The sequence below is a fragment of the Chlamydotis macqueenii genome, chromosome 3 (genome assembly GCF_036417535.1).
Source record: "Chlamydotis macqueenii isolate bChlMac1 chromosome 3, bChlMac1.mat, whole genome shotgun sequence".
In the NCBI taxonomy this organism is placed as follows: Eukaryota; Metazoa; Chordata; class Aves; order Otidiformes; family Otididae; genus Chlamydotis; species Chlamydotis macqueenii.
The window spans coordinates 12,092,011-12,117,826 of NC_141558.1; the positions used below are offsets into that span (position 1 = coordinate 12,092,011).

The 25,816-nt window shown below is 39.0% G+C and overlaps 2 protein-coding genes across 4 annotated transcripts in view; one reads left to right on the forward strand and one right to left on the reverse strand.

Annotated features, from left to right (window-relative positions):
- Positions 1 to 13,555, forward strand: part of SMC6 (structural maintenance of chromosomes 6) — a 37,163-nt gene extending 23,608 nt beyond the window's left edge. Inside the window, exons 20-26 of the mRNA XM_086743209.1 lie at positions 754 to 891; positions 1,655 to 1,800; positions 2,502 to 2,627; positions 4,029 to 4,134; positions 7,085 to 7,237; positions 8,967 to 9,064; positions 10,367 to 13,555. Coding sequence (XP_086599335.1) covers positions 754 to 891; positions 1,655 to 1,800; positions 2,502 to 2,627; positions 4,029 to 4,134; positions 7,085 to 7,237; positions 8,967 to 9,064; positions 10,367 to 10,475 — 876 coding nt within the window. The 3' untranslated portion in view covers positions 10,476 to 13,555. The remainder of the gene's footprint in view (positions 1 to 753; positions 892 to 1,654; positions 1,801 to 2,501; positions 2,628 to 4,028; positions 4,135 to 7,084; positions 7,238 to 8,966; positions 9,065 to 10,366) is intronic.
- Positions 13,556 to 14,345: 790 nt separating this feature from the next.
- Positions 14,346 to 25,816, reverse strand: part of VSNL1 (visinin like 1) — a 92,076-nt gene continuing 80,605 nt past the window's right edge. For all 3 annotated transcript variants that reach the window (XM_086743210.1, XM_086743212.1, XM_086743211.1), the window contains exons 3-4: positions 16,281 to 16,496; positions 14,346 to 15,349 (exon numbers count right to left, since the gene is read on the reverse strand). In XM_086743210.1, the coding sequence (XP_086599336.1) occupies positions 15,152 to 15,349; positions 16,281 to 16,496 (414 nt within the window). In that variant the 3' untranslated portion in view covers positions 14,346 to 15,151. The remainder of the gene's footprint in view (positions 15,350 to 16,280; positions 16,497 to 25,816) is intronic.

The window sequence follows — 25,816 nt, forward strand, 5'->3', positions numbered from 1 at the left end:
GTTATCAAGCAATAGAAGACAACTCTTAAATTCCTGAAAGGATTTTAGATTGGCTACACTGCTATGTGTTGTTCGATGAGCTGTTGATATATTGTAAATTGTGGCTTTAAGACAGGATTAGATAGAGGTATCCATTATTGTGATGATTGGTGTTCTTGTTTGTTATTTTTATTTTGGTTTTGGGGCTGTTTTTTTTGTTTTTATTTGGTTTGGGGTTGGTTTTGGTTTTTTTTTTTCTTTTTCTTTTTTTAAGGTAAGCCACCTAGTTGATAGGGATGAGGAAGAAAATTGTCTTCTAATTTATGTCATTTTTTGCTTCTCTGGAAAGATCTTTCAACACTTAACCATATCCGTGGTTCTGTAGTATAGAAGTTGCTGAATTTTCACACAGCAATGCAGTTCTAGCTGATATCACATAGGCATCAGAAGTTCTGCTTAGCCTGTAGTGTATAAAATAAATGTAGTTTTCGAGGTTTAGGAAAAAGGATGGCTTCTTTTCAAAGATTAAAACATCTCCTCAAGATATGATTACAAACATTTATTATGTTCTTGTCAGAATTGAGTATAGACTTTCTGATAAGTTGCTGTTAAAGCTCCTGGACTTTAGAAGGAGTAGTCTTACTGAAAGCAAAATAAATTAGACACTGTTAAAAACAACATAATTATCTGTGATGAGTCAGTAAACATTAGAGAGATGCTTAGGAATCTACCCCAAACAGCTCACTTAATCACATCTTGATTTATTCCAAACAGGATGAATTAAACCAAGCTGACTCAGAAGTGGAAAACAGTAAACGCCGTTTGCAGCACTATGAAGACAAACAGAAAGAACACTTGGCTTGCATAAAAAGGCATAAAGAATTACTAGCTGCCAAAGAAAAAGAATTAGAGGTAACTATGGGAGCTTTTTCTTTATTGAAGTCAGATGGTCATGATACTTCTGATATTTAATAATAAGTTATTCCACTTGTTCAACATACAGACCATATTAATACTCACCTGCATTGAGCATTCTCTCAGCTATGTCTTCAGCTGACTGCATCTAAATCAGTTTAAAGTAATTTTATATAAATTAATCTGGACCTCTTTTCTAGCAGAGCACCATTTCTATCCTGATAGATGAGTTAGGGGTTATTTCTCTGGGATTCTTTTTTTCTGTATTTTGCAATGAAAAGATTAAAATTACTTAAGCTTAAAATTTGTGGGTCAAGTTCAATTGAATAATACTGTTCTGTTGTTTTGGATGCTAGGTTTTTCCTTGCACAGACCTCATACCTGATCTTTTAAAGACTTATCTAATCAAGCTTTATTAACTAACTCTGAAATCACATCCATAAATACTTTTGGAAAACTGTCATATTTAAATATGGTGAACTTGGTTCCTTATTTATATGTATTAGCTAAATAACTGTGAACATATTAAAGATCTCAGATGGAAACAATTCCTAGCACTGAAATAACTACCTACCTGTAACTATGTTGGTGAAATTGTTAGCTGGTATCTAGATTTGCTGCGATAAGTACACAAAGAACAAAACAAAAACATTATTTTTGCTTGGAGACCTTGTTTTTTTCAAAAAAATATTTGTGGTGAAGGCTAAGCAGACTTTTTTAAAAAAATTAACAATTAATTGAGTCTCAAATATTACTTTAGGAAAAAATTGCACAAGCTAGGCAAATCTACTCGGAGCGCATAGAGGTCAGCAGAACGGTTAAGAGTCTTGATGCAGAAATGAATCGCTTGAGAGAGAGGATAAATGCGGAAAATGATCGCCATGGAAACAGAGAAGAAATAGTACAGTAAGTCACCTTTAATGTCTAAAGTAGTTCAGGTAAGATGGAAAAGATAGGGGAAAAAAGAATTTTATTATTGACACCTAATGCTTTTATGTGGTTTTGGTACTTAAACCATGTACAAGAGTATGGAAACATGCTGCGCTGATTGCACAGTCAACCAGTACTGAATAGGTTTAGAGGTGCTGAACGAACTACTCTCTAGTGATTTTAAACAGTGTCTGTACGATATATATGAAGTTACCAATAGTCGGATACCCTCTTAGTGTTTAGAAGTATCCCAATTAGGACTACGTGGTGCAAATATAACTCGCCGTTGTTCTGTGATGCAATGAGCATTAAGCATAACTGCAGCTTGGAAAACTAATGCAGAAGTTAGGCGATTACTTGAGGTTTTGACTGAAGTGTATTTCAAGGAATCACTCACCTTAGATGTTCTTGAGCATGGGGAGCCCGGTCATTCATTCTCCTTGGTGTAAGAGTTTCCTTTCAAAAGAATTAAAGATAGAGATGAAATTTTGTTTTTGATCACTTTTCATTTGTGAACAGTGTTTTACTTGACTCATCAAATACTTTTAGCTTTAACGTAGATACTTAAAGTTTTCATTTGAATGTTTTAATTATCAAATTCATTTTCAGCATTTACAACAATAGCTCAGTTTTAATGTAATGCATGTTGATCCTAGATTTTCTGTTAATTGAAACAGGCAATTTCATGATGCAAAGGAAAGATATGAGGATGCAAACAGTAAAGTGAAGAATTTAAAGAAATTTATCAGGCTACTGGAAGAAATAATGACACAGAGATTCAAAATATATCGGCAATTCTTAAGGTACGTTAATTTTACTGTAATTTCAGGTTTCAAATAAACTAACATTTATATATAAGTACGTGCCCATATTCCAGGGTGAAAATTATAGAACAGAGAGAATGAAATATCTTTAAGGTGGTGTTCACAGCAATCTTTATAACTTAATCTTGCTCCCAGATCCAATACTGTTGTTCCTGACAGTTTAAAGGCAGCTTGGACTGACAGCTGGAAAAACAGTGTGATCAGTGGAGGCTGTATTTTGCTTCACACCAAAGGGCATGACCGTGCTGACTTAATCTAAGGCAGTTCTGTTTCAGTGCTGGTTTCGGTCAGTAAAATATCAGCAACATACTAGCATTGAAATCATCTGGCCTGTCACTGATTTTAATTGAGTATAATTAGTGGTACCGTGCTCACGTAATTTCATTGTGGGCCAAACACTTTTCCTCTGCCATGTGCTGGATCCTGATTTCAGGATCTTTAGTCAGATTCTTCAGTTTGACAGCTTCGCTCATGGAGTATTCACACTGGGACTGCAGCCCTTCTTTCTTCAGTTCCTTGGTATTCTATGCCTATCAGTGAAGATTTTCTGATGACCTCCCTTCAAAAGGACTGATCGTCTTTTTTTCCAGGGCAGTCCTGTATCTTTTATTGTTCCCTTCAGCAGAAATTGAGGGATATCTGTGGTGGCTCTGCTTTTTGTACTTTTGCATCTGGGATTTAGAGGGGGTGCCAGTCCTGACAAATAGTAGTGACCAGGAGAATCCCAGCCTTTGCAGGTGGAAGTACAGAAATAGTAGGGGGTAATGTTTACCTGCAGAATCAGATGCTTGCCTTATGGTGCCCACGTATGTCAAACTGAATCTTGTTCCTTGTGCCCAAATTTAAGTACGAATCCCACTTTAAGATGTGTTAAAGAACCGCAGATCTTTCCTGAAGGAACTGTGATGTATTGTCTGTTGGAGAATTACATACTAGAATTGAGGGGGGAAGGGAGTGGGAGGAGAAATTGATACTCAAAGACGTTTAATTCCCAGAGTCTGTGTAAACCCTTTACTATACTTACTGTGCAATCCTAATGATGGATAGGAAAGAAGTGGAATGTGGTCGTTTTCTGTTGAAGTTGTGGAAAAATAATGTAAAAAGCTTCTAGTTTATTGAAACAGGCTTCTAGAAAATACAAAGCCCATGCATCTGGATTTCTTACCTTGTTACTTTGTGTCAGTGATTCTCTCCAGTATGTCCAGTGTCGAATGTCACCTACTCGACAGCATAATTGATTTGGGAAAATGTCATTAATGGAGCAGGGCTTAATATTTGAGATTATGATGTGGAACTGTTGATAAGAATCTGTTGTCACTTTTTCATGTGTTGTAAAAATTACTGACCTAATATTTATTTGCTTGATTTACCTGATTTAAGGCTCCTTTCTTTACGATGCAAACTCTACTTTGACCATTTATTACGTATTCGAGCTTGCTCTGGAAAAATACTTTTTGATCACAAGAATGAGACGCTTTCAATAACAGTAAGTTATTTTATGTTACTTCAATTATCATAATATGTAATGAATTATTATTATTATTATTAATAATAATATCAGCTGCTAGAATATGCATAGCAAAGGGTAGAATAAATTGTTCTTCCCTCTCCAAAATGTGATATGCTACATTGTAGGATATTGTTGAAAACTAGTGTCCAGGTTTCAGCTGGGAAGGAGCTAATTTTCTTCACAGTAGCTGTTGTTCAGATTTAGTAGGGAATTTGGTATGCAGAGAATATTGATAATAGACTGAAGTTAGTAGTAATTGTTAAGAGATCAAAGACACTTTCCAGCTTCCCAGGTTTCGCTAATGTGCAGGTGCAAGGAGCTGGGAGGAATATAGCCGGTACACTATATATGGACAGAGGAAGTATACGTACCGTAGACGTTATGCTCAGTATGTAAGTGGGAATTGGTTGGTGGGCAGCTCTCTCACTGCTCAGATCATTGAGATTGCTCTTGGTACTGCTTGGCTGTATCGATTATGTTATCGGACAGTAAGGAATTGTGCATCATTCATTTTGTATATTTTATTATCTCTATATTTGTTATTGATATATATATTGTTATTTTCTTTTCCTTTGCTGTCTTAGTAAACTGTTTTCTTTTAGATTCTCTCCCCCAGTTCCCCTGGGGAGGGGGAGGGTGAGTAAGCTGCTTTGTGGTATTTAGTTGCCAACTAGGGTTAAACCAGAACAACAAGCAAGAATAAAAAACATATTGCCATCTTATATGGGCAAGTAGCTAGATTACATGGAATAAATTTGGACTGTTGTCTTATGCTGAGGATAAGAATTCACTAGCAAGTCATCCTAGTCAGTCTTTCAAAATTACTCATTCATGTTTCATTGATAGAAAGTTTGACTTTGTGTGATTGTATTAATGACTCTAGTTGTTATTTAAAGAACTTTTTTAATGACTGAAAGCTTCAATATTGTGGTTTTTTCTGTGTATCTTTTAACATACGTCCCAAAAAGTTTTAGTCATGGGAGTATTTCCTTTTGTTTCTCTGGGAAACTTCAGTTTTAGGAATTAAGGGGAAAAATGTGTCTTGACAACAGAAATATGTGTTGACACAGCCCTAATTAAATGGGTGGAAGGATATGTATCTGAAGAACTCCAACTCAGTCTATAAAATGTCAAGTCATTATCTGGCTTTATCAGAATACTTTTTTTTGTAGCTGATGTTTCATGTTCATCATGCAAGAGATCTACATTTAGTTAAGGAATGTAAATTGAAAAAAAGGAAACAACCTCCCCCAAAAAAACACACCAAAAGACCCCACTCCAAAATAATTCTTCTTTCCCTGCTTAGCTAGTTAAAGGTAATATAATTAAGAGGACAAGAAAATAGTTTGGTTTAATCTTAAAGGGGGAGTGGCACAAGGTGTCATCATAATCAGTGGACCCAAAGGACTGTTCAGTGTTTCATGTATTCGGTAAAGAAACTGTTCATCCTTCAAACTCTGTTGTAAATCAACCTGCTTTTCTATTTCTGTTAGTTTTGTTTAGTGAGAGGGGGCTACAATGGCAGCTTTTGCAGGAAGCTGCTAGAAGTTTCCGAGTTGTTCAGTGGACTCGGCTGGGCCTACGACGGACCTGCTGCTGGCCAGGGCTGAGCCAATTGGTGGCAGAATGTTCCCTGATAACGCCTCTGCGATAATATATTTAAGAAGGGGAAAATTGAAGAAAAAAAAAAAAAGAAGCTGAAGCAGGGGGTAGAGGGGGCAGAGAAGGGGCCCTCCTTGTGGCCCTCACCTTCTGGCCTCCTGCCAGGCGGCCATCTGGGCCTGACTTGGCCCAGCTGAGAGATGTGAAGAGAACCTGAGAGGCATCTACCTGAGCTGATTGTGAATAACTCCTTGAGAGGAATCGTTGCAGGCACCAAGGTCAGAAGGAGGGAGAGGAGTAATGCTGCTCCTGGCCAGAATTCCCGTGGAGCCTGTGGTGCAGCCCATGGAGAGGCAGGCTGTGCCCCTGCAGCCCATGGAGGCCCACAGAGGAGCAGAGATCCACCTGCAGCCTGTGGAGGACCCCATGCTGGGGCAGGTGGATGCCTGAAGGAGGCTGTGGTCTGTGGAGGGCCCGTGCTGGGGCACCCATTCCGGAGGGACTGCACCCCGTGGAAAAACAACCCGGGCCGGAGCAGTTCCTGAAGGACTGTAGCCTGTGGGAGGGACCCTGTGATGGAGCAGGGGAGGAATGTGAGGAGTTCTTCCCCTGAGGAGGAAGGAGTGGTGTAAAGTGATGTGTGATGAACCGACCATAACCCCCTGTGCCACCTGGGGAGGGGGAAGGTGGTAGAGATAACTGAAATTAAGCTAAGCCTGGGAAGAGGGAGGGGTGGGGGAAAGTTATCTTCTTCTCTTTCTCATTATCCTGCTTTGGTTTTAATAATAAACAAATAGTTTTCCCCAAGTTGAGTCTGTTTTGCCCATAATGGTAACTTTAAGGATCTCTCCCTGTCCTTATCTCAAACCTCAAGCCTTTTTTTGGTTATATTCTCTTTCTCTGTTTCCTTGGAAGGCAGGGGAAGTGAGAAACTGTGTAGCTTGATCTCAAGCAGGGCTAAACTAAGACACTAATGTGGCTGGTAACCATTGTATTTTACTGTAATGTAACTGCACTGGTTGGCATGTATTAAACATTGTTTAATAGCTATTAAACATGGAGAATTGCATAAGAAAACACTAACAGTCCTTGAATCTGTTCAATGTAATTTTACTATGACGGAGAAAGTTGCAGTGATCCTAGAAATGTGTTACTAAACGGTTAGGAGCCGTCCCTTTCCAAAATGGCGGTGGTGATGAAGTGCACAAAATTGTTCTCAAGTGATCTCTGTCTGTTAATGTGTAGTGTGTTTACTGTTGAAATTATGATTCTGTTAGTAAATTTCCATCAGGTTTAAAAATTGCTCTCATATTTTTATTTCAAGGTTCAGCCTCGAGAGGAAGACAAAGCTGCCCTTAATGATGTGAGATCCTTATCAGGAGGTGAACGTTCCTTCTCAACAGTTTGTTTCATTCTTTCTCTGTGGTCCATTACTGAATCTCCTTTCAGATGCCTGGATGAATTTGATGTCTACATGGTATAGTTTAAACTTAAAACTACATTTGCCATTCTGATTTGTATAAGTTAGTGAAATAGTCGGGTTGTTGTTTGTATTTGGTTAGATCTTACAACACTGTTGTTAACTGTAAACAATAAATTAAAAACCCCCAAACTGAAAAAACAAATCCCCCAAAACAAAACTTGTTAAGAATCTTGTTCACTCTGCTTAGTGACTCTTGAAGCTTATTCTGTTTCTGAAGCTGGTATCCAGAGCTATGAGCATCTTGGTTACTTTACATGCCTAAACCTTAGTTCAGCACAAAATCCATAAAATATAACTTTTTATTAGTTCGTCAAGCAGTTGTTACTGTGTTTGTCACAGGTTGCCGTGACAGTTCTGGGCTTAGCATGTGCTTTGGCTTCTACAGATTTTGGCATCAATGTGGTTTTCTCAGAGCAAGTGTGGCAATCAAGTTCACTGTCGCTACTTGGAAACTTGCTTTATACTTCAGCTAGTAGCATCTTTCCAAGATGCTGAAATGCAGAATAATGAATAGTAAATACTAATGTCAGCCAAAACTGATGAACCTCATCTTTGTTCACAGCTTCCCTGGATAGGTGATTAACCAATTTTTTAAAATATATTTTTTATCCTATTTCCTCCTTATTAGTATGCAGTGTGATATGGTTTGAGAAAATAATTAGTTCTCTGAGATAAAAGAGTTGATACTGGTTTATTTCATTTTGCAGTCAGTGACCCTCCTCCACCAATTATTTATTTACTGGGAATCACAGACCTAAAGGGGAAAAAATAATCTGTTTTGTACAAAAAAGGACTTTAAAAAAGGAAAGTATGCATCCAAGGCGGTCAAGCAGTCGTTTTTCAGCTGACTTACAAAGCTTAGGTCCTCTTTTACAAGTTAGTCGTGCACAAGTTTATCCATCTCTCCAGAAAAGGGTGGATACTCAGAACCGTATTCCCTGTAGAGAACTTCTGTCATCTATTTAATAAGTAGTTCCACACAATTCATCTTTTCACTGCTGTGTCAGTAAGTGCAACCTTACCGTCTCTACGTTCTGGAGTTACTTTTGGTGTAATCCTGGAGACCCACCACAAGAGGACTCTATCAGCATATTTGCAAGGGAGATACCTAGTTTCATGTGTAATGATGTGTAGAAGCGAGCTTTGTATAACCCCTGCTAATAATAACTTCCCATTACACGTCTTTTTCATAAGCCTAATGCAAAAGGTTGTGTTCAAAATAGTAATAATAATAACGATAATAATCATAATAAAAACAAGCCACATATTATCTTAGGTTTCATGCAGTCCTTAAATCCTTTCTGGTAATTTTGAGGCAGGATTTTATAGGAAACATTATTCTACTAAAATACAGTTCATCTCAGCATACCAATAAAGTAAGAAGTACTACATCTATATCAAAGCTGATAGAAAAACATTTTGAGTAGGAGTGTGTGATTGTTCTCATAGAAGCTTTCTATTGTGCATGTATACTAAAAAGTAGAATTTGAGAATTTTCCAGACTGTAATTTGTAGCTTTTAGAATTTAACCCTAATGTTTCTCCAGCTTAGTTTTTATTAGATTTTTCTTTAGCTAAATTTTACTGCATATTAATAAATTCCAGCTGTTTTTTCTATTAAGAGGTTTTCTAATTTATTCTTAAGCATTTGTCCTAATTTGTGCAATAATAGGCCAGTGAAGTACACGGTCAGTATCACTACCTGATAAATCTTCTATCTTTAGGACATGGTTAACAGAAGAATTGCAATGGATATGATTCTTAAGGTGGCTGACTCTCAGCATCATCGGCAATTCATTTTGCTCACCCCACAAAGCATGAGGTAATACTGTTGTGTTATCTTTCTTGGTACAAGAATTACAAGGAAGTTCTATTGCAAGGAGTATAACTTGAAAAAAGTAAATATGAGGAGAAAGACATTTTGCTGTTTGTAGCAGTAGAATATCAACAATTAAACAGTTCATTTCTGATGATTCTGGGAATTTAATAGGTTTTGCACTCTTCCTTACATAGTGTCTCTTCATATGGTAGTTCAGTGGGACTTGAATCAGTTTATCTTAAGTAGAACAGCTTTTTGAAATGTTTTCTTGTGTAAAGTAGGCTCCTGGTAGCTTTTAGCCATGTAGCTCCTTCTCCCCTCCCAAAATTAACAGATTTCCTATTTTTCATATTAATACTACAGTACTCTCAAGATGTTTATAATTGGGTTGGGTTTTTTTTGTTTTTTGGTTTTTTTTTTTAATATAATTGAACTAGAAACTGGTAACTTACTCCTTGTTTTCTTTTTTTTTTTTTTTCATCTAGTAGCCCAAAATTCTTTAACAACCTCCATATAAGTCCCTGCTAAAGCCATGCCCACTTTAAGGGGACAGTCACTGGCCAACCTTATGCAGCCAGCTCTTAGACAAATGTAATCAGTGAAGCCTGTGGAGGGATAACCGAGCAGTCTTCAAAATGAAGTTGATTACTCTTAATTTCTTGCCTTACTAAAATCTATAAAAAGTAGAATAATAGTATTCTGTTATTTAAGTGGAAATGCTTTATGGGGAATTTCTGAAACTGTACTCAGTAAACATATAGGAACTTTCTGTGTGGTTACTGTTTAAAAGATTAATAGTCCAAGTGCAGCTTGGTTTTGTTATATTTTGTTAAATGTTGCATATTCAGCAAACATTTAATTTAACAAAAGTATGGAGGCATCTTCAGAAAAAAATGTGGGATAATTGGTGGAGAAGCCTGTATAAATGTAGGTACCTTTGCGAGAGATCGTACACATATAAAGTGTGTGCCACTTCGGGATCTGTAAGGCAAATATGAACCGTATTTGATTATTATTTCATTTTGCGTTTCTCTTAAAAGTACCTTTTCTATAATTAAGGTAGTCTAAATGTTAGAAATCACATGATTGAAAGCAGTCATTGTCTTTACCTCACGCTTTTACTGGTCTGGCTCCAACATCAGTTCAGTGAAGCCAGAACTTCAACCCATGTTACTGTTTTTTAAAACTGTCAAAGAAAAAAGGTGGAGTTATTTAAAGGAGAATATGTAATGGAAAGAATCAAATGGAAATATTGAAATTTGTGGAGAACACACACTGTTTAAATGATGCATACTTTATTTTTAGTTCTCTGCCTACGAGTTCCCGTATTCGAATCCTCCGAATGCAAGACCCTGAAAGAGGCCAGAGAACACTGAATTTCCAAAATAGGAATGACAAAGAGGAAGATCAATAAGTATCTCTTTGTATGAATATAGCATACTATTGGGGATAAATGTATAATGATGCGTGTAAATTTATTACTTTCTGATGCTGGATAAGAGGATGTTTTGTTAGATACTCTCAGAATAAGAAGTTCCTGTATTTTGTTGGGTTTTTTTGTTTGTTTGTTTTTTTAAGAATTGTTGTATGTGTACAGACCAAGAATAAGCACAGTTTTGATTATGAGAAAATCCTGTATGTTCAGTTGATATTTTTAAGTACCAACTAGTAGAATTTTTTATCAGTTGTTCTGTTTTTTCTTCTGGAAAAGATTAAATATATTTTGTATAACTATGGAGTAATATTTTAATAAACAGTGAGAACTGATACTTGTGGTAATGTTGTAGTGTCTCTACACATTATAAATTAGCATTAAGTTAAAAATGCTGGTTTCTTCCTAACTCTGCTTTATTCCTTAAACGTGCACTAATTAATATATGCAGTAAAATGTTTCATTTTTTTCCAGTGGAACCAAAACAGCTGGACATGAGAAACTATCAGTACTTATAGTATACACTTTCATAATTAGAGAAGTTAATTATTTATTTGCATTTTATTTCACTGGGCATGAAAAAAGTGCTTTTCTTTCTTCCGAAAGAGTTTATAGGGAAGAGTTTGAGTTTCTTTGGACGTGAGCTTACAAAACCTAGCAAATTGTAGCTTTATAAACATAGATTCTTAATTCCAATAAACTAAATTCTTGCATAGGCTGAGTTTGCAGGTATAGACTAAGTCTGTAGATATTCATTATATTGTAACCAAGTGACAGGTAATTCCAATATAGAGGAATGAAATGGAATAAAAATTTTGGGAAATACAGCAACTTGTCTACAGCATTGTAGGCCTGTGTTTTGTTGGGTGTCCCTGCCTGTTCCCTGCCGCTAGGACCGTACTAGAGCAGTTAAAATAAAGTAAACTTGCTTTATTTAAATAATACAAGCATTTATTTGGGATAAGAAGGAGAAAAAAAGAACCAGATTTTTCAAATTAACTTCTTTTTTCTCTTCTATTCTCCTTTCTCCAGAAACTTGAACTTTTTGGAAGCTCTTAAAAAATAATCACTTCTTAAAATTCAGCCATTAGACATACTTTTTTCTCCCCCCCATGTTATGGGGATACAAAAGCCATTGAGACTATGCAGAGAACAGTTCTGCAGTTTCTACAGGTATACAATTCCTCACTAAAACCTCACTGCAGTTTAAGTTTTAACTCTAATTTGTAAGCAAACTTGATTGTTATTTAGTTTTTACGGAAGCATTTATTAAACTTGTAGGTATCTCTAAAATATGGAAGCTAGGTAAGAGCTGGAGGAAATACACTGAGAAAGCTAGCTACAGTTCTGGGGCATTCTCACTGTAAGAATTAAGTCTAGTCATCTTTTAAAGGCTTCAGATGTTTACTTCTGAAAGCCCAGGGTAAAAGGCCAACAGACTCATAGCAACCTTGAGGAGGTTACTGACAAAACAGGGCCAGGCTTTTTGTTGAAATGCGTGGCAGAAGAGAGACCGGCAGCCATCATAAATTGAAGTGGGAAAGTTCTGGCTGCATAAACCAGAGGGAGGGATTGTTCATGAAGAAGATACAAGGCATGTGAGCACGTTGTCCTGACCGGCTGTGGAATCTCCATCCTTGGAGGCTTTTGGGGTCTGAATAGACTGCTGCATCTCCTTCAAGGAGCTGGACAAGAGACCTCTGGAGGTCCCTGCCAAACTAAACAATCCTATAATCCTGTGAATTTGATGGAATGTATATTAAAGATACTTAAAACTTCAGGATTATGTGAAAATACTGGGGGCAGGAACTGTACAAAGTGCAGACTTGGCAAAACTTGCCTGGAACACAAGCCCAGTTTGTTTGTACTGGGAGTCCTCAATAGAATTACATGATCATGAACCACATGTTTATTTTGACTATTTTATGATGAAACTAATATAGGCTTCAGACCCTTTTATAATGCAGAATGATAGCATGCCAGATGATTATTCCCTCCGGATTTTCTTCAGCATCCAAAAAATAAAGCAAGAGTACGGAGGCAGCAAAGAAATGCATTTAACTTCATTAGTACTTTCACAATGAGTTGTGTGATGAAAAGAGATTACGGAAAATTATTGCATTCCTACTGAGCTACCACTTCAGCTTTCTCCCAAGTTTTCTGTAGACTTACTTGAAATACTGGAGCAGCTGGCAACAATTCTGGTCTTTGGTTCAAATCAATATGTTGTATATATTCTCATCTACCGCTGTACTTGATGAAAATGTGTGCCTGAACTGTATAATTATTATAAGCAACTGTTTTCATGGTAGAGGATTAATTCTGAATAAAAAATTACTGAAGCACATGTTTGGATGCACTTATTTTTGCAGTGATCCTAAGGTCTCAAAACTATCTCATTCTTGGTACTTTAAATACAGAGTTTACTGTACCAGCTACCTGCAGAGAGAATTGCAGTGCTGATGTTACATTTTGTGACTGTGTTTGAGCTGTTGGCCATTTTGGATGGCGATGCATTGCTTAATGCTGCATTAAAGTAAATGGAGCCTGTCCCGCTACATAAATTGGAGGTGCAGGGAAATGTAGAATGAGGTACTGGCCTCTCTGGTAAGTATATGTAAACCAGAGAGGTGTACATTCCCAGGAATATTCAACATCCTCTCTACAACTTGTAATTTAAGCCTAAGTGGAAACAATGGGCATATCATTCTCAGAAGTACGTAATATTTTCAGAATGTGTGTTTTATTTTTAAGTTACAGCCAAACATACAAAGTATACCACTCTATAATTTGCTAAGAATTATTACCTGTGTGCTCTAAGTAAAATTCTGGTATTAAAAAATGTAGTTGAAATTTCTGCCTTTTGCTGTTTGTTTGGAATATGAAGAAACTTAAATATGAGAGGATTCCTGTGGTTGTGGCAACAATTGATTCTGTGTTTCCCCCACCATATTTGTTAGCAAAATATGTAAAACTGTTTTGTTTGGGGTTTATTTCCCCCTCAATTTTAAGATGAACTTCACTTCTAAAATTTGAAAATACAGAGAATGATTTGGTTTGTGTCATGTTTTATTGTCTGATTTTTAGCTGTCAAGAGTACCGTCTCATTTCTTCATAAGGCAAAGAAGAAATATCAAACATGCAATTGTAAGATTTTCAGACTTTTTTTTTTTTTTTTTTTGTAATCCTGCGAGCAACCAACTGTTTAAAGCAACTGGGAAATGTGCTGTAGGAAAGACTTTTATCTGTAGTTTCTGCAGTCTGGTAGTACTCAATGCTTTCCCAGGGCTGCACAGAACTTGCGCTTGCCACAGTATTAGAGATAAACCTGATGGATGCACATAGAGTTGAGGAGGAATGTGGTTCTCTTCACTACACCTTCTCAATCATCACACTTTATGGTTAATTTATCAATAAGGATTTTTTGACATGTCTGTTTATATTAAATCTGGAATAGTTTAGTGCCATATGAGAAGAGGAAAGACTCTTACTCAAGGAGGGAAAAACATTAAAAGACCAGGTTTAGGCCAAGCAAATAAATTGTATTATTTGACTTCAAGCTAGCTTAAAAAGCTACGTAAGCACAGGTCTAGAAGGTATACTGTTAAATCTTAGCGTTAGCATCTTGGAGGATAAACAGCTGCTCTGTTGGTAAATACAAGAACTGCAACTTTTGGTTTCATATAATATGACTTCTCTAGTGAGTGAGTGCAAATAAGTGTTTTCTTCATGCTTTCATTAATTAAATATATATATTTCTCAGTAGGACACTGACAGATAATTAAAGAGACTGGACTTTTTTTTTTTTTTTTTCTATTACCATGCTGAAGACATGAAATAAGAATTAGGGGAAAAGGTCAAATGTTATAAATTTATTTTGGGACATATATATTGCAATCTCTGTGGAAGCTTTTGAAAATTCAGGCAAAGATCAATACACTTCCGATAAAACCTTTAAACTTCCAATAAAACAATATTTTAAACATTATATATATATATTTATATATACTTTTAATTAAAGGGATCACTTTAGCAGGATTCTCTTTTTTTTTTTTTTTTTTTTTTTTTTTTTTTTTTATACTGCATTCCTCTGACATAGCTCTTTCTGGATTGAAGGGATGCAAATGAGGTAAGAATTAAGGCAAACCTAAAAGGCATGCAAATGAAGTACATTTATATTCACTGACAATACAAGCACGTGTGTGGATCAGACTTAAGAGCTGAGGAACTCTTCCCTTCTGTCTGTCCAGTACTACTTTACAGCAGAATGGTGACATGATTTATAATAAACAGTTAACATTACCATGGGAATTCAGTGTCACTAACATTACTCAGTCTAGGAGACACAGAGCTAGCATCAGTAAAACATGAACAATAAATAATATAATTCACTGCAGCACAGGACTGCTGCACAGGCTTCAGAGGAATAGGGTTGTTATGAAATGACATTGCACACATCACGTTGTGGCAGTTTATTTTTATAATATATACTTTTAAAATTCTTTAGCAAATGACATTCTCATGCACACAAGTGTCTCAAACACAAGAAGCAAGTCCATTTATAGGTAGTCCAAGCAAATTTTTGTGTGTGTGGAAATAGCTGCAAACTGAATGGAACATTAAACTTCTGTGCAGTCTATGACGCATTGTACACAAGCTCATTTCTGAATGTCACACTGCAGAAGTAATACAATGGAAGGATCACTCTTTGCAGCTTCTTTGAATTCATCCAGTGTGATCTGGTCGTCTTTGTTCTTATCCATCTTACTGAAGATCTTGTCTACCCGTTGCTCAGGCGTCAGACCATCCTCATTCATTTTCATCATTATCACAGTGCCCACCATTTTGTAGATGGCCTTTGGAAAGAAACCAAATAGAAAATTCAACATATGAATTATAAACTGCTTTTCTGATGTGATCAAATTTTGGAAAGATATTCCAACAATAAAATGAGTGCCAGTTTATCCAAAGATTTTTTTTTCCATTAGAATCTGTTGTCCATATACATAAACCATGGAAGAATGTGTTTTACTTTCTTTAGATGTAGATTTATTTCAGCGGTTGTATTTTTTTGCTTTCCGTTTCACAGTGCAAAACTGTTGTAACCTGTTCTCTGGATCAACTGTTTATTTGGCTTTTACTCATGCCATTGAAATACTTCACAAAAATTCTGAATAATCAGTTTTAGAAGTCATCACCTTTTAATAACTTTCCACGTGTATGTGTGAGCAAAATCTTTTACTAACTACTGTGGCGAGTAGCTGGCAGATGACGGGGGCGATAAACATTATCCTTCCTGTTATGTGCTGTGGTCATCTTAAAGCCCATCTGTGAGAGCTCACTTAAAATAGTATGTTGTTATCCCTGTAAATTTCTATAATCATCTAAAGTTAATCTCCAGTAAGGGTTCAGCTACTTGAGCTACAAACCAGTAATTTCACGGGTGTCAAGAGATTTTGAGATGGGCTTTGTAAATCCGTTGCTATGCTGTTCTTACAGTTAATCCGTTCATCAGAGGAAAAAAAAAAAAACAAACAAACCTCTTGATGTTTAAAAGCTTATATGCACATATGTACTGTCTGCAATTCTCAAAGATTACATCTTTTCAAACGTGAGTGTGCTTCCACTGCTTAGGCATGAGTCAGTATAGGATAAATGTATGTAATGTGTGCTTTTAATGATACAGCACAGCTTCTTGTCTGCTTAAAATCTAAAGGGTATGTGAACAAGTAATCAAATGTTATTCATGTTCAGGCATGTTATTTTTGAGTGTCATATTGATCTCACCTCTATAATTTCCAGCATTTCCACTCTTGTAATTTTACCATCACCATCCAGGTCGTACATGTTGAAGGCCCAGTTCAGCTTTTGCTCAAAACTGCCTCGTGAGGTGATGGACAGTGCACAAATGAACTCTCTGAAGTCGATGGTCCCATCTCCGTTTTTATCAAAGGTTCGGAAGGCATGCTGGGCAAACTTTGAAGCATCTCCATATGGAAAGAACTGCAAAACAAAATAAAAAATAGAACTGTGGGCAACGCAAGGGGGGAAGCAATGTACCTGCCTGGAAATAGGGAACTGAGGTAGTTATGAAGAGTTGCTGGTGGGCTTTGTGTGAAACAGAAGATATGCAATGTAAGCTTCCGTAACAGCTGCAGTGTAATGATTTTTAAAAAATTACTTCTATAAAAATCACTTAGCTTACCGCAAACTATATTACAAATTTATTTAACGCTAATTTAAAGCTAAATTAACTAGATGAACCTTAAAATTAAGTTGGGTGCAAATGGGAGATTATATGTAATGTTCTCTGACTATGAAATACATCAAGCAAGGTGCATTTTAGCAGTATTCTTTCTGCCTGGGACTAATCAGCCCTTGACATGTTGCAGCCAAGTAGATGTGTGGGCTTGCTGTTACATAACTTCATTTATTTAAAAAAAAAAATCCACACATAGCATAAAAAAACCAGGAACATATGTTCTCTTCTGCCAGCCAACGTAATACAAGACGAGCTGAGATTCAGTTAAACAATACAGGACAATGCTTTCCATGTTTGATATCCATTATCAGTGAACACTGCAACTGATTGTAGCTTAACAAAGTATTTTAAATGACCATAACATGTAAGCTTTCAGCTGATAATTTTTCCCTCGAGAAATGTATGATTTAAGACATTTGAGACAGTAGTTGTTCCTTCTGTGGCCCAGACTCAAGAAAACATACCTCTTAAGAAAGGGGAGTTTTAACCCAGAGCTGAAGTCCCATTGCAGTGAAGGGACTGTACATAAATAATGTTTGCTTCTGTATTCCCAGCACAATTTCATGGAGGTTTTCATGCTCCTAAAAATATAAACCAATCTGAGAGCCATCTCCTTTTGTGCTTTTTAAAATTCTGATTCTTAGTAGAAGTATTGCATTTAATAATGTAAGTTTGAAGCAAAGACTGGTGGCAGCCGAGAAAGTGGGTCTGCTTTTTCTAATCTTCCATTTCCCCATTCACAGCTTTCCCTGGAGGCTGATGCTTACTGTTGTCAGCTGTGAAAGTTCTTGACCAATACACTCAAATTTTACGGAAGACCTTAGGGATCTCACAGCATATACAGAAATGAGCTAAATACAGATGTAGAATATGGCAAACCTTTGCTGCTTTTCCTTTGAGGAGGTCAAATGACCATTTGGATAGTGTGGCTTGCCCTAAAAAATGCAAAACTTTGTGCACAGCCTCCTGCTTGCAACAAATTTATGACCATGTGAATCATGTCAGGAGCCACTGCTGCACTGCCAAAGGGAACCTAACCTGGAAGCTTCCTTTAAGCCTGCTGTTTTCTCTGACACTTTTCAGACACAATTTCGGATAACCTTTGCATTGCTGTAGAGGTATGGTTGCTTAACAATCCCTTCTCTGCCTCAGTGGCATTACAGTCAATGCAAAATCTTCCTTAAATTTTGCCCACCTCCGTCCATTGAGGATATTACCCTGTTGTGAACTGACTCCAAAGGGATGCAAATTGCTGCATTATCCCAGAAGAGGTAGGAAATACGCCCATCTTGCTTCGCAAACATGTTTTCAGAAAGATATTTGACCATGACACAGAGGCATCAACAGACAGGGACACTGAACCCATTCCAGTGGCATTTTGTCCAGGTTAACATCGCTGTTTAAGTTGCGATTTTCTTATTTGACTTAGTGTGGGTCAGCATCCAGCTGCTACTTCTACGCCCCTTCTGCAATAGCTGAAAGAGGCACCCGGTATCGTCTCCTCTTTAGAAAGTAATTTACATGCCTGTACTCAACCCAGCCCATTTCTGTTTTGATAATCCAAACTGATGGAGCTGTAAATACCTCAAGGTACTGTTGTGGCTCTTTTCTGTATTTTCTGGTTTTTGACATTTAAAGATTTTTGGACACCACTATAATAAGTATGATTGGGCTTGTAAACACCTATACGGATTCTCTGATACAATTCAGGACTGCAGTGACTGCACGTATCAGACCTTGCTGCATTGCTCTTCTAGTGCAAACCTCAATCTTTTGCCAAAGCAGAGCTCCCTCTACGAGAAGGCTCTTTGGGCTCACAATTCTAGGTTCAGCTGTGTCAGAACAATGTGATGGGAATGTTATCCAAAACTTGAACATTATTTACAGGTTATTGAAAATCCTGCTCATTGCTTTCTCTTCTTCATGATCTACCTTTTCCCCAGCTTCTGTACCAACTGCAGATGTTAACATAGGTGATATTTGATTTTACACATGTGTCTGTGTATAGACAAATGCATATTTCTACAGCTTACTGGTAGGAAGTTAAGAAGTGGCTCTTGTGCCCTGTAGCTGCATCACGACTCCACTGCTTCACTCCCTTTCTTCTTCTTGGGAGCCTGCTGGCTCTTCAAAGCCGGAAAGACAATTCAAATAATCTCTTGCTTTTTAAATCTGTACTGATCACTGTCCTGTGATGTATAGGTTACAAAACAAACTACTTCAAAATTTTAGAGTCTTCCAAGTGTTTCAGTTAAGAGCTGACTATTGCTGAGGATGTGGCCCGAGCAGAATTTCTGTGACTCTGTCGCTCCGCAGTCTCTCTAACAGAAAGTCCAGTAGCTAGAGGGAAATGGGATCATCCCTTCCACTCTCCAGAGAAACAAAATACATTCAGGTGCTATTCTCCTACGATCCAGACTGAGAAAGGGTACAAATGTATACTTACTGGTGGAACTAAAGAACTAAGAAATGCAATGAAGAAGCTCACCTACAAAAATTGCTAAGAAGTGGGAGACACCCAGAAATACTCAAGAGCCCAAGAACAAAGCAGGGGAATATGAGGGGTCAGTGGCTGGAGATGCTGCAAACTATTTCTAAATTATCCTTGGGGAAACATGAACATCTAATTCAGTCTCCCATTAGAAAAGCATAAACAAGCTGTCACTACCTCTTGTGCCAGTCATAGCATTACCCTCAGGTAGCAGCGAGAGAAGCTTCCTTCGAATTTTTTCATCACAGATCAGACAAGCTTTTCTCTTCGGAGGGGAGGAATGTGGTGGCACTGCTCAGAGCTAAGCCTTGGCATTTACAGCCTAGTAAGGTGAACAAATGGAATTAATGCCTTTTTTTTTTTTTTTTTTTTTTTTGTCTCTACTTGCCTCCCTCTAGGGAGCAAATGCAGTAAAAGGTCCTTCTACACTCTTCTCCAGTCTGTACCTGCTGATTTGTATTATTTTTAGCTCAGAACTACTGAAAAACATTGTCAAAACTTGTTTAAAAACCTACTTGAAGACTTCCATTGGCCTGTTTTGAAACAGCTCATAAATAAGAAATGGAGTAAAAGAAAACCAAAACTATTACAGAGCAAAAGAAGCCAGCTCTGGTAAAACACTCTTTGATTACTAAAATACAGTGAGGCCTTAGCAAGACGTAAAGGCCTTGTTTTCCGTAAAGGCACAGACTGTTACCGACTTTAAGACTAGTCTGAGCCAAGTGCAAGTGGAGACAGGGATCATTGGAAGACAAATACTAATTTTTGGCAAGGGGGGATATGAGGGTGGCTTAGTCTGCCTCATATGGCACTCTGGCATGAGCTCCATGAATGCTTCAAAAACAAGTAAAGAAACACAACTGAGATTTTCAGTGGCTACAGCCACTGGGCGAGTCAGCGGGTTCTTGAACCTCCTCTGCAAACCCTTGTCCAGGTGATCAGTCTACATATGACAAACTATATCTCCCTGGACTTTTTACAGCAGTTAGTTCCATGGGTGACCAAACACTGGTCATTCCTTTGTTTCTGCTTCTCTAGTCTCATCTCTTGCTCGGCCTGTGAGTTTTCTGATCTGTTAGAGCAACACACTGGTGTGTTAAGAAAGTGTTACCTCTACAGATAACTACCAATTAGGAAAGCAAAAAGGAAAAGAAAAAAAAAACCCCTCTTATTCTGCTTCTACATTTTGGAGAAGATTGTCTCGCAGATTCTTAACTCCCTGAGTGTTTCTTGACACCTTTCTCTTATATGGGGGGAGGTTCAAAGGGTCCTGAAATAAGAATATCCACCAAGTAGCATCTACAAATTACATGTAACTTAAGTCTTGGGGAAACTGATCAAATACCTGGAAATATTTATCTGCTTGTCTGCAGATGCTTTGAAGTGATGCTGTTCACAAACAACTGTGTGACCAATGCTATTCAGATCATCTTTGGGAGGGAGTCATTGAAAAAGCATATGCTAAAGCTTTAGCATATGACTAAAACATAAATTAAAAAACAAAATCCAAAGCAATACACTTCCCCAAATTTCCCAGTGACAGTGGGGTCCAAAAAAGAAGAGTCTCTGCTTCATTGGTAGGGTGAGGTGGAGCGAATCGATAGACTGGCCTGAGCAGTGCTTTGCTTTTCATGCAATGTTTTATCATGTCTGAGATGCATTTCTATTAAAAGGGAAATTCTGCTATAAAATGGAGAAAACCAGAACTGGAGTACAGAAAGCTGAACATGCTGCCTACACATGCCCAGGTGGTATCTCATCACTGATGTAAGGTCACAGCTTCCAGCACCGAGGTGGGAGCTGGCGCACAGACTGGGGAGGTGGGCGAGGAGGAGGTGGTATAGGGCTTCTCCATCCCAGGCTTGGAGATGATGGAAGAAGCAGCTGTCCTTTCCCCCAGGCGATGAGACACTCCATTCAGGACTTAGCACTGCCACGCTCTGTTGAGGGCTGAAATAGCAAAGAGCCAGTGCAAGGAGCAACATGAGCATTGTCAGGGGCCAGGACATGGAAACAAGCCTAGCAGTTGGCTCCTGTGTGAAAAACCTTAGACAACTGATGCTGTTACCCTGCTGCTGGTAGAAGCTCAGATGGGTATTTTTTTATAGCAAACCTCTTATTTGAACCCCGGCACTGACAGCTGCTGGTCAAGCCCCATCTCGGAACAGAGGTCACCGAGGGGGGTGCCTGTGATGACTGGGGAGCAGGTTGCTGCTCACCAGTTTTTCAAGAGGATGAAGCTCTGGGTTCCTGCCAGCATTACAAACGCAGGAGTAAATGAGGTAAGAAAAAAGATTGCTTCTTAAGCCTCTCCTTTAGAAAAAGTAATTGTAACTTGCTATAAGATACTGTGCTCTTGCGCTTCATGTGTTATGGCGTGAGAAGCGGAAGAACTGTAGAGGCTCCGACCGTCAGGACCTGCCGGGCAGGCTGTGCCGCTCTGGCAGCAGGGCGACCTGCGGGGCTGCAGCCTGTGCCTGCCAGCACCTCTCGGTACAAAACCCAAAACTACTGCAACAAAAGCACAACCACAGCAGCACAAAAAGATACAAACAGTATATTTATCCTTCTTCTGGGAGAGATTTGACTACCCTGGGAATACACAGCTCAAGGGCAAGTCGGGACCTTTAAAACAGATAAAGACATGCTTTCAAGGCTTCCTCAGGATGTGTGGATTAAGAATGGATAAGGCACGATGTGCTCCTCTTGTTCATGTTATGTCTCACCCTTATTCTACAGAGTAATGCCAATGAAATGAGTGTGAAATGCTGTGAGCTGCCTCCATGCCCAGCGCTGGAGCTGAGAGAGCTGGTGGAGAGCATCCCTCCGAGGGCGGTGGGGACCAACGGGGAGGGGACCAGCAGGACAGGGCAAGGCCGAAGCTGTGAGCAGCAACGACTGTGGGTGTGAGATCCAGCCATCACCCTGGATCAATGCCATGCACTGCTCTTTGGCCAACAGAGAGAGGCTTCTCCAAAGAGCCACCTGAAGTGGTCAAATTAGGGGCCTTCTCCCTTGACTGGCTGTAGGAAGAGCAGAGGGATCATTAAGCTTATATTACGTTTTTTATTGCAAAGTATGTATGTCTTCACAGTCCTACGCAAAGAGACTTCTAGTCCTCACAATTCTCAGACTAGGCCTCCTCCCAGCTATCTTCTACATACTTTTGGCTGAAAGTGTTTTCAATGCTTGCCTACAAAATAGGCTTTCAAAAATCACAGCAGTGGGATGATGCAACATCCTTTCCCTGCTGCAAGGACTCAGCTTGGACGTGGAAACCCCACACTCGCATCCCTGCCCTATCTGAGACAAGCCGAACAGGCAGCTCAGGAGAAAGCACTGGTTACAGCAGAGTACGGATCAGGGAACTATGAGTTCCCAAACTGGGAACAGCTTGTGTGAACTTATATTAAAGGGACAGAAAGAGAGCAAACTTTTTATGTAACCAATTAGTAATTGAGGAACTGCTTTAGCAGACAGAAGATTTGGATTCTAGTATTTCCCCCACTAAATATATTTTAAAATCCACTTTAACTCAGGTAATTTTCACAATTCTCCTTTCACTTCATCTGCATCTTAACCGCTATGATGCTAAGCAGAACGTATATTATTAGCAGGATGGGCCAATGCAAACGATCCAATTACTTCAATGGGTTTTGAATTGGGCCTATGATCATGCTAAATCTGAAAGCATTTCCTTACCATTTTCTAGTTCTGTCAAAGGTTTTCCCTGAGTTACTATCCATTGGATGAGATCTTTAATGAACTGAAACACATTCAAATGTAGTTACTCAAGTCCTGGCCCCCAAGGGCCTTTAGGCAACCAAGACAAAGCCCATAAAGGGCCACAGGCAATGAAGGGTACTGAGCAATCGCCTCCACAGACAGGTCTTCCATCACTCTAAGGTGTCCAAATGTTTTGGCTGTGGATTTCCAAGGGCTTTTCTCACACAGCTCTTCTGTCTAGACTCTGGAGATCCTGTTCCCAGAGGCGATTAACCAGATCTTACTGTGCTGAAGTCCTTCTGTGGTTCCTATCCCCAGCTGCCCTTTAAATGAAAGGCATTTAGATGCATTTAGATAACCACTGAGGATTTCAGTCTCAGAGCTCTCCGAGGCAGAAGCTTACTGCAGAGACATAACCGGCAATGAACAAGTACCCAAGAATTTGGCTCCACAGAAGCAGAAGTAATTCCAGCAGCTATGCGTTCTTCCATTAACAATTTAATCAAACACTAAGGGATTTGGATCCCAGAGATACAGATGTTCCTCTCCTGTTCCCAGCTGTCAGCGTCAGCCACTGACTAGCAGCACATCAGCACAAAGGCATATCCCATGCCTTTGAAAGGTCTGGGGCTGTCTTGTTCATACGCATTGAAATTAAGTGAGAGTTACAACAACTTAATTTCATTACTGAAATTCCAGGGAGTGGAATTGGATGATGTTTCTGCACTGCACTAGAGATGGGACGCTGTAACAGATCCAGACAAACTATTCAGGACTGCAGTACAGATGGGGACCCTCCTCTGAACCTTCTCCTTCTCCTCTGTTCCTCCCCACCCTGCCTTATCACTCCGTTCTACAGAGAAATCCTAGGAGAGGTCTAAAAGCTCTCACAATAGCTCACCCCCAGCTACAGCACTGATGCCACTGATCTCCACATGAGCTGAAGCAAGTGCTGCACTAATGGGGCTGATGGGGCTCCCCAGTCTTTGCTCCACCACAAGTACAGCCAGAGGAAAATGGACAGGTTGGCTGGGTCTTGTAAATTAATGATGCACATAAAACTGCCTGGAATTGCAGCAGGGTTTTGTGGAGTATGTTTCAAAGCTGAGAGCCTTGCCCAACCACATCTTGTGTGTATTACCAGGCTAGTTAGCTTAAAAATTTCTTCTGCTAAGCTATTTTTATTTTGCAGATGAGGCTGGAAAGAGCAAGCACAGCTCTAACAAACTCTGTTCATGGTTAGTGAACTGTATTTCCTCTTCCTAAATACAAATAAACGGATTAAAATGGTACTACTGTGTCAGAGAGTGTACTTTTTGAAATCCAAGCTCAATGTGTTACTCTAAGGCGCTAATGTAACTCAAGAAACAGCAAGATTATCAAAGCCAACAATGACATTTAGCCTGTCCATGTGTAGGACTGCAGTGTCTGCTGATGGAATACACAATGAAGCAACTCCATTGATGTATTTTTTTCTCTTGCATTTTAATACAACTACACCACTTTAGAAGTCAGATTCATTTTGTGTTCCTCCTACAGCTGCCTTTACTGGGAGCAAAACATTATCAGTTTTCCTGTTTCTCCCTCTTCTCCCATTCAGCCTTGGAAGGGTTATTGTCTCCTTCCAGCTTGTCATACATCTACCAAAGCACTTCACACCCAAAGCACGTGAATCCCTGCTCAGTATCTGGGAGAAAGGCCATTTTCTGGATCAACTCTAGCCTTTTTATTGTGCTTTACACAGACAAAAGGTCCACTTGGCTGACCCACTGTAAAAATGCAGAATCTGAGCACGCAGTGCCACAAGCCAGTACTGCAGGTCTGCATGGTTTTTACCAGCCAGATTCCTTCAGAGGAATCAAGTTCTTCTCTCAAGTCAGCCAAAAAAAAAAAGAGTCTGATTACATTTTGCTGAGTATCAGGGCAGAGATTACCCCACAGGATTACAATGGATCTGGACTTCAGGCTGACAGGATACAGACCTGAACCTTTCAACACTGGCAAAAATTCACTGCTGCAAAGCAGAAACCAGCACAGGATTTTCTGCAGCAAGGTGAATTTAAAAAAAAATATCACGGATAAAGCATCAGTTGCAGAGCAGGAACAATACCGAAACATGAGAAAAAAATCCCTTATACACTGTCCCAGAGCTCACCTTCACAGTAAAAGCCCTCCAGCCATTTTCCCCCAGAGATGCTGAGTCTGGTATAGCTGCACTCTTGGGCACATCCACAGTGTAAGGCAGAAATACCCCATTTAGGGAAACTGCCTCCAGCCACCTGACTTCAGCTTGCCGGGGGTACCAAGGCAGTGGGCACCATCCACAGCCAGGGGTCTATGGGTTTCAGCAGCAGCTGAGCCTCTGGGAAGGAGAATTGCAGGAGCACCAAAGACCAGAGTGTAAATGGCTATTTAGATCCAGGTCTCAGTTCTCCAGGTGTAAATTAGTGAGATGTCCCCACCTCAGAGGTGTGCTGTGAGGATAAACACAGCAAAGAATTGTGACTAGTTCAGATCCTGCTGCAGTGGGGTCATACAACCAGCAAGAACTGGGGAGAACTGTCTCATGGATGTTACTGCTCATGTCTGCTCAGTAGCTTTAATGCTGTGAACATGTACGCGTGCATAGACATATGAGGAGGCTTATAAGCAGCTGTTACTTCTTCACATAAAGAAATACTTAGAAGAGCCAAGAAATGTAATTTCTTCCCTTCATGGGGAAAATTCACAACTTGTATAGGCTGAAGTAGGATCAGAGAAGAGTCTGTGTCTTACCCAGACCTCCAAGGACTGTGACTGGCTCTTACATTATTGTTAAGGACTAAGTCACCCTGTCTTATGTTT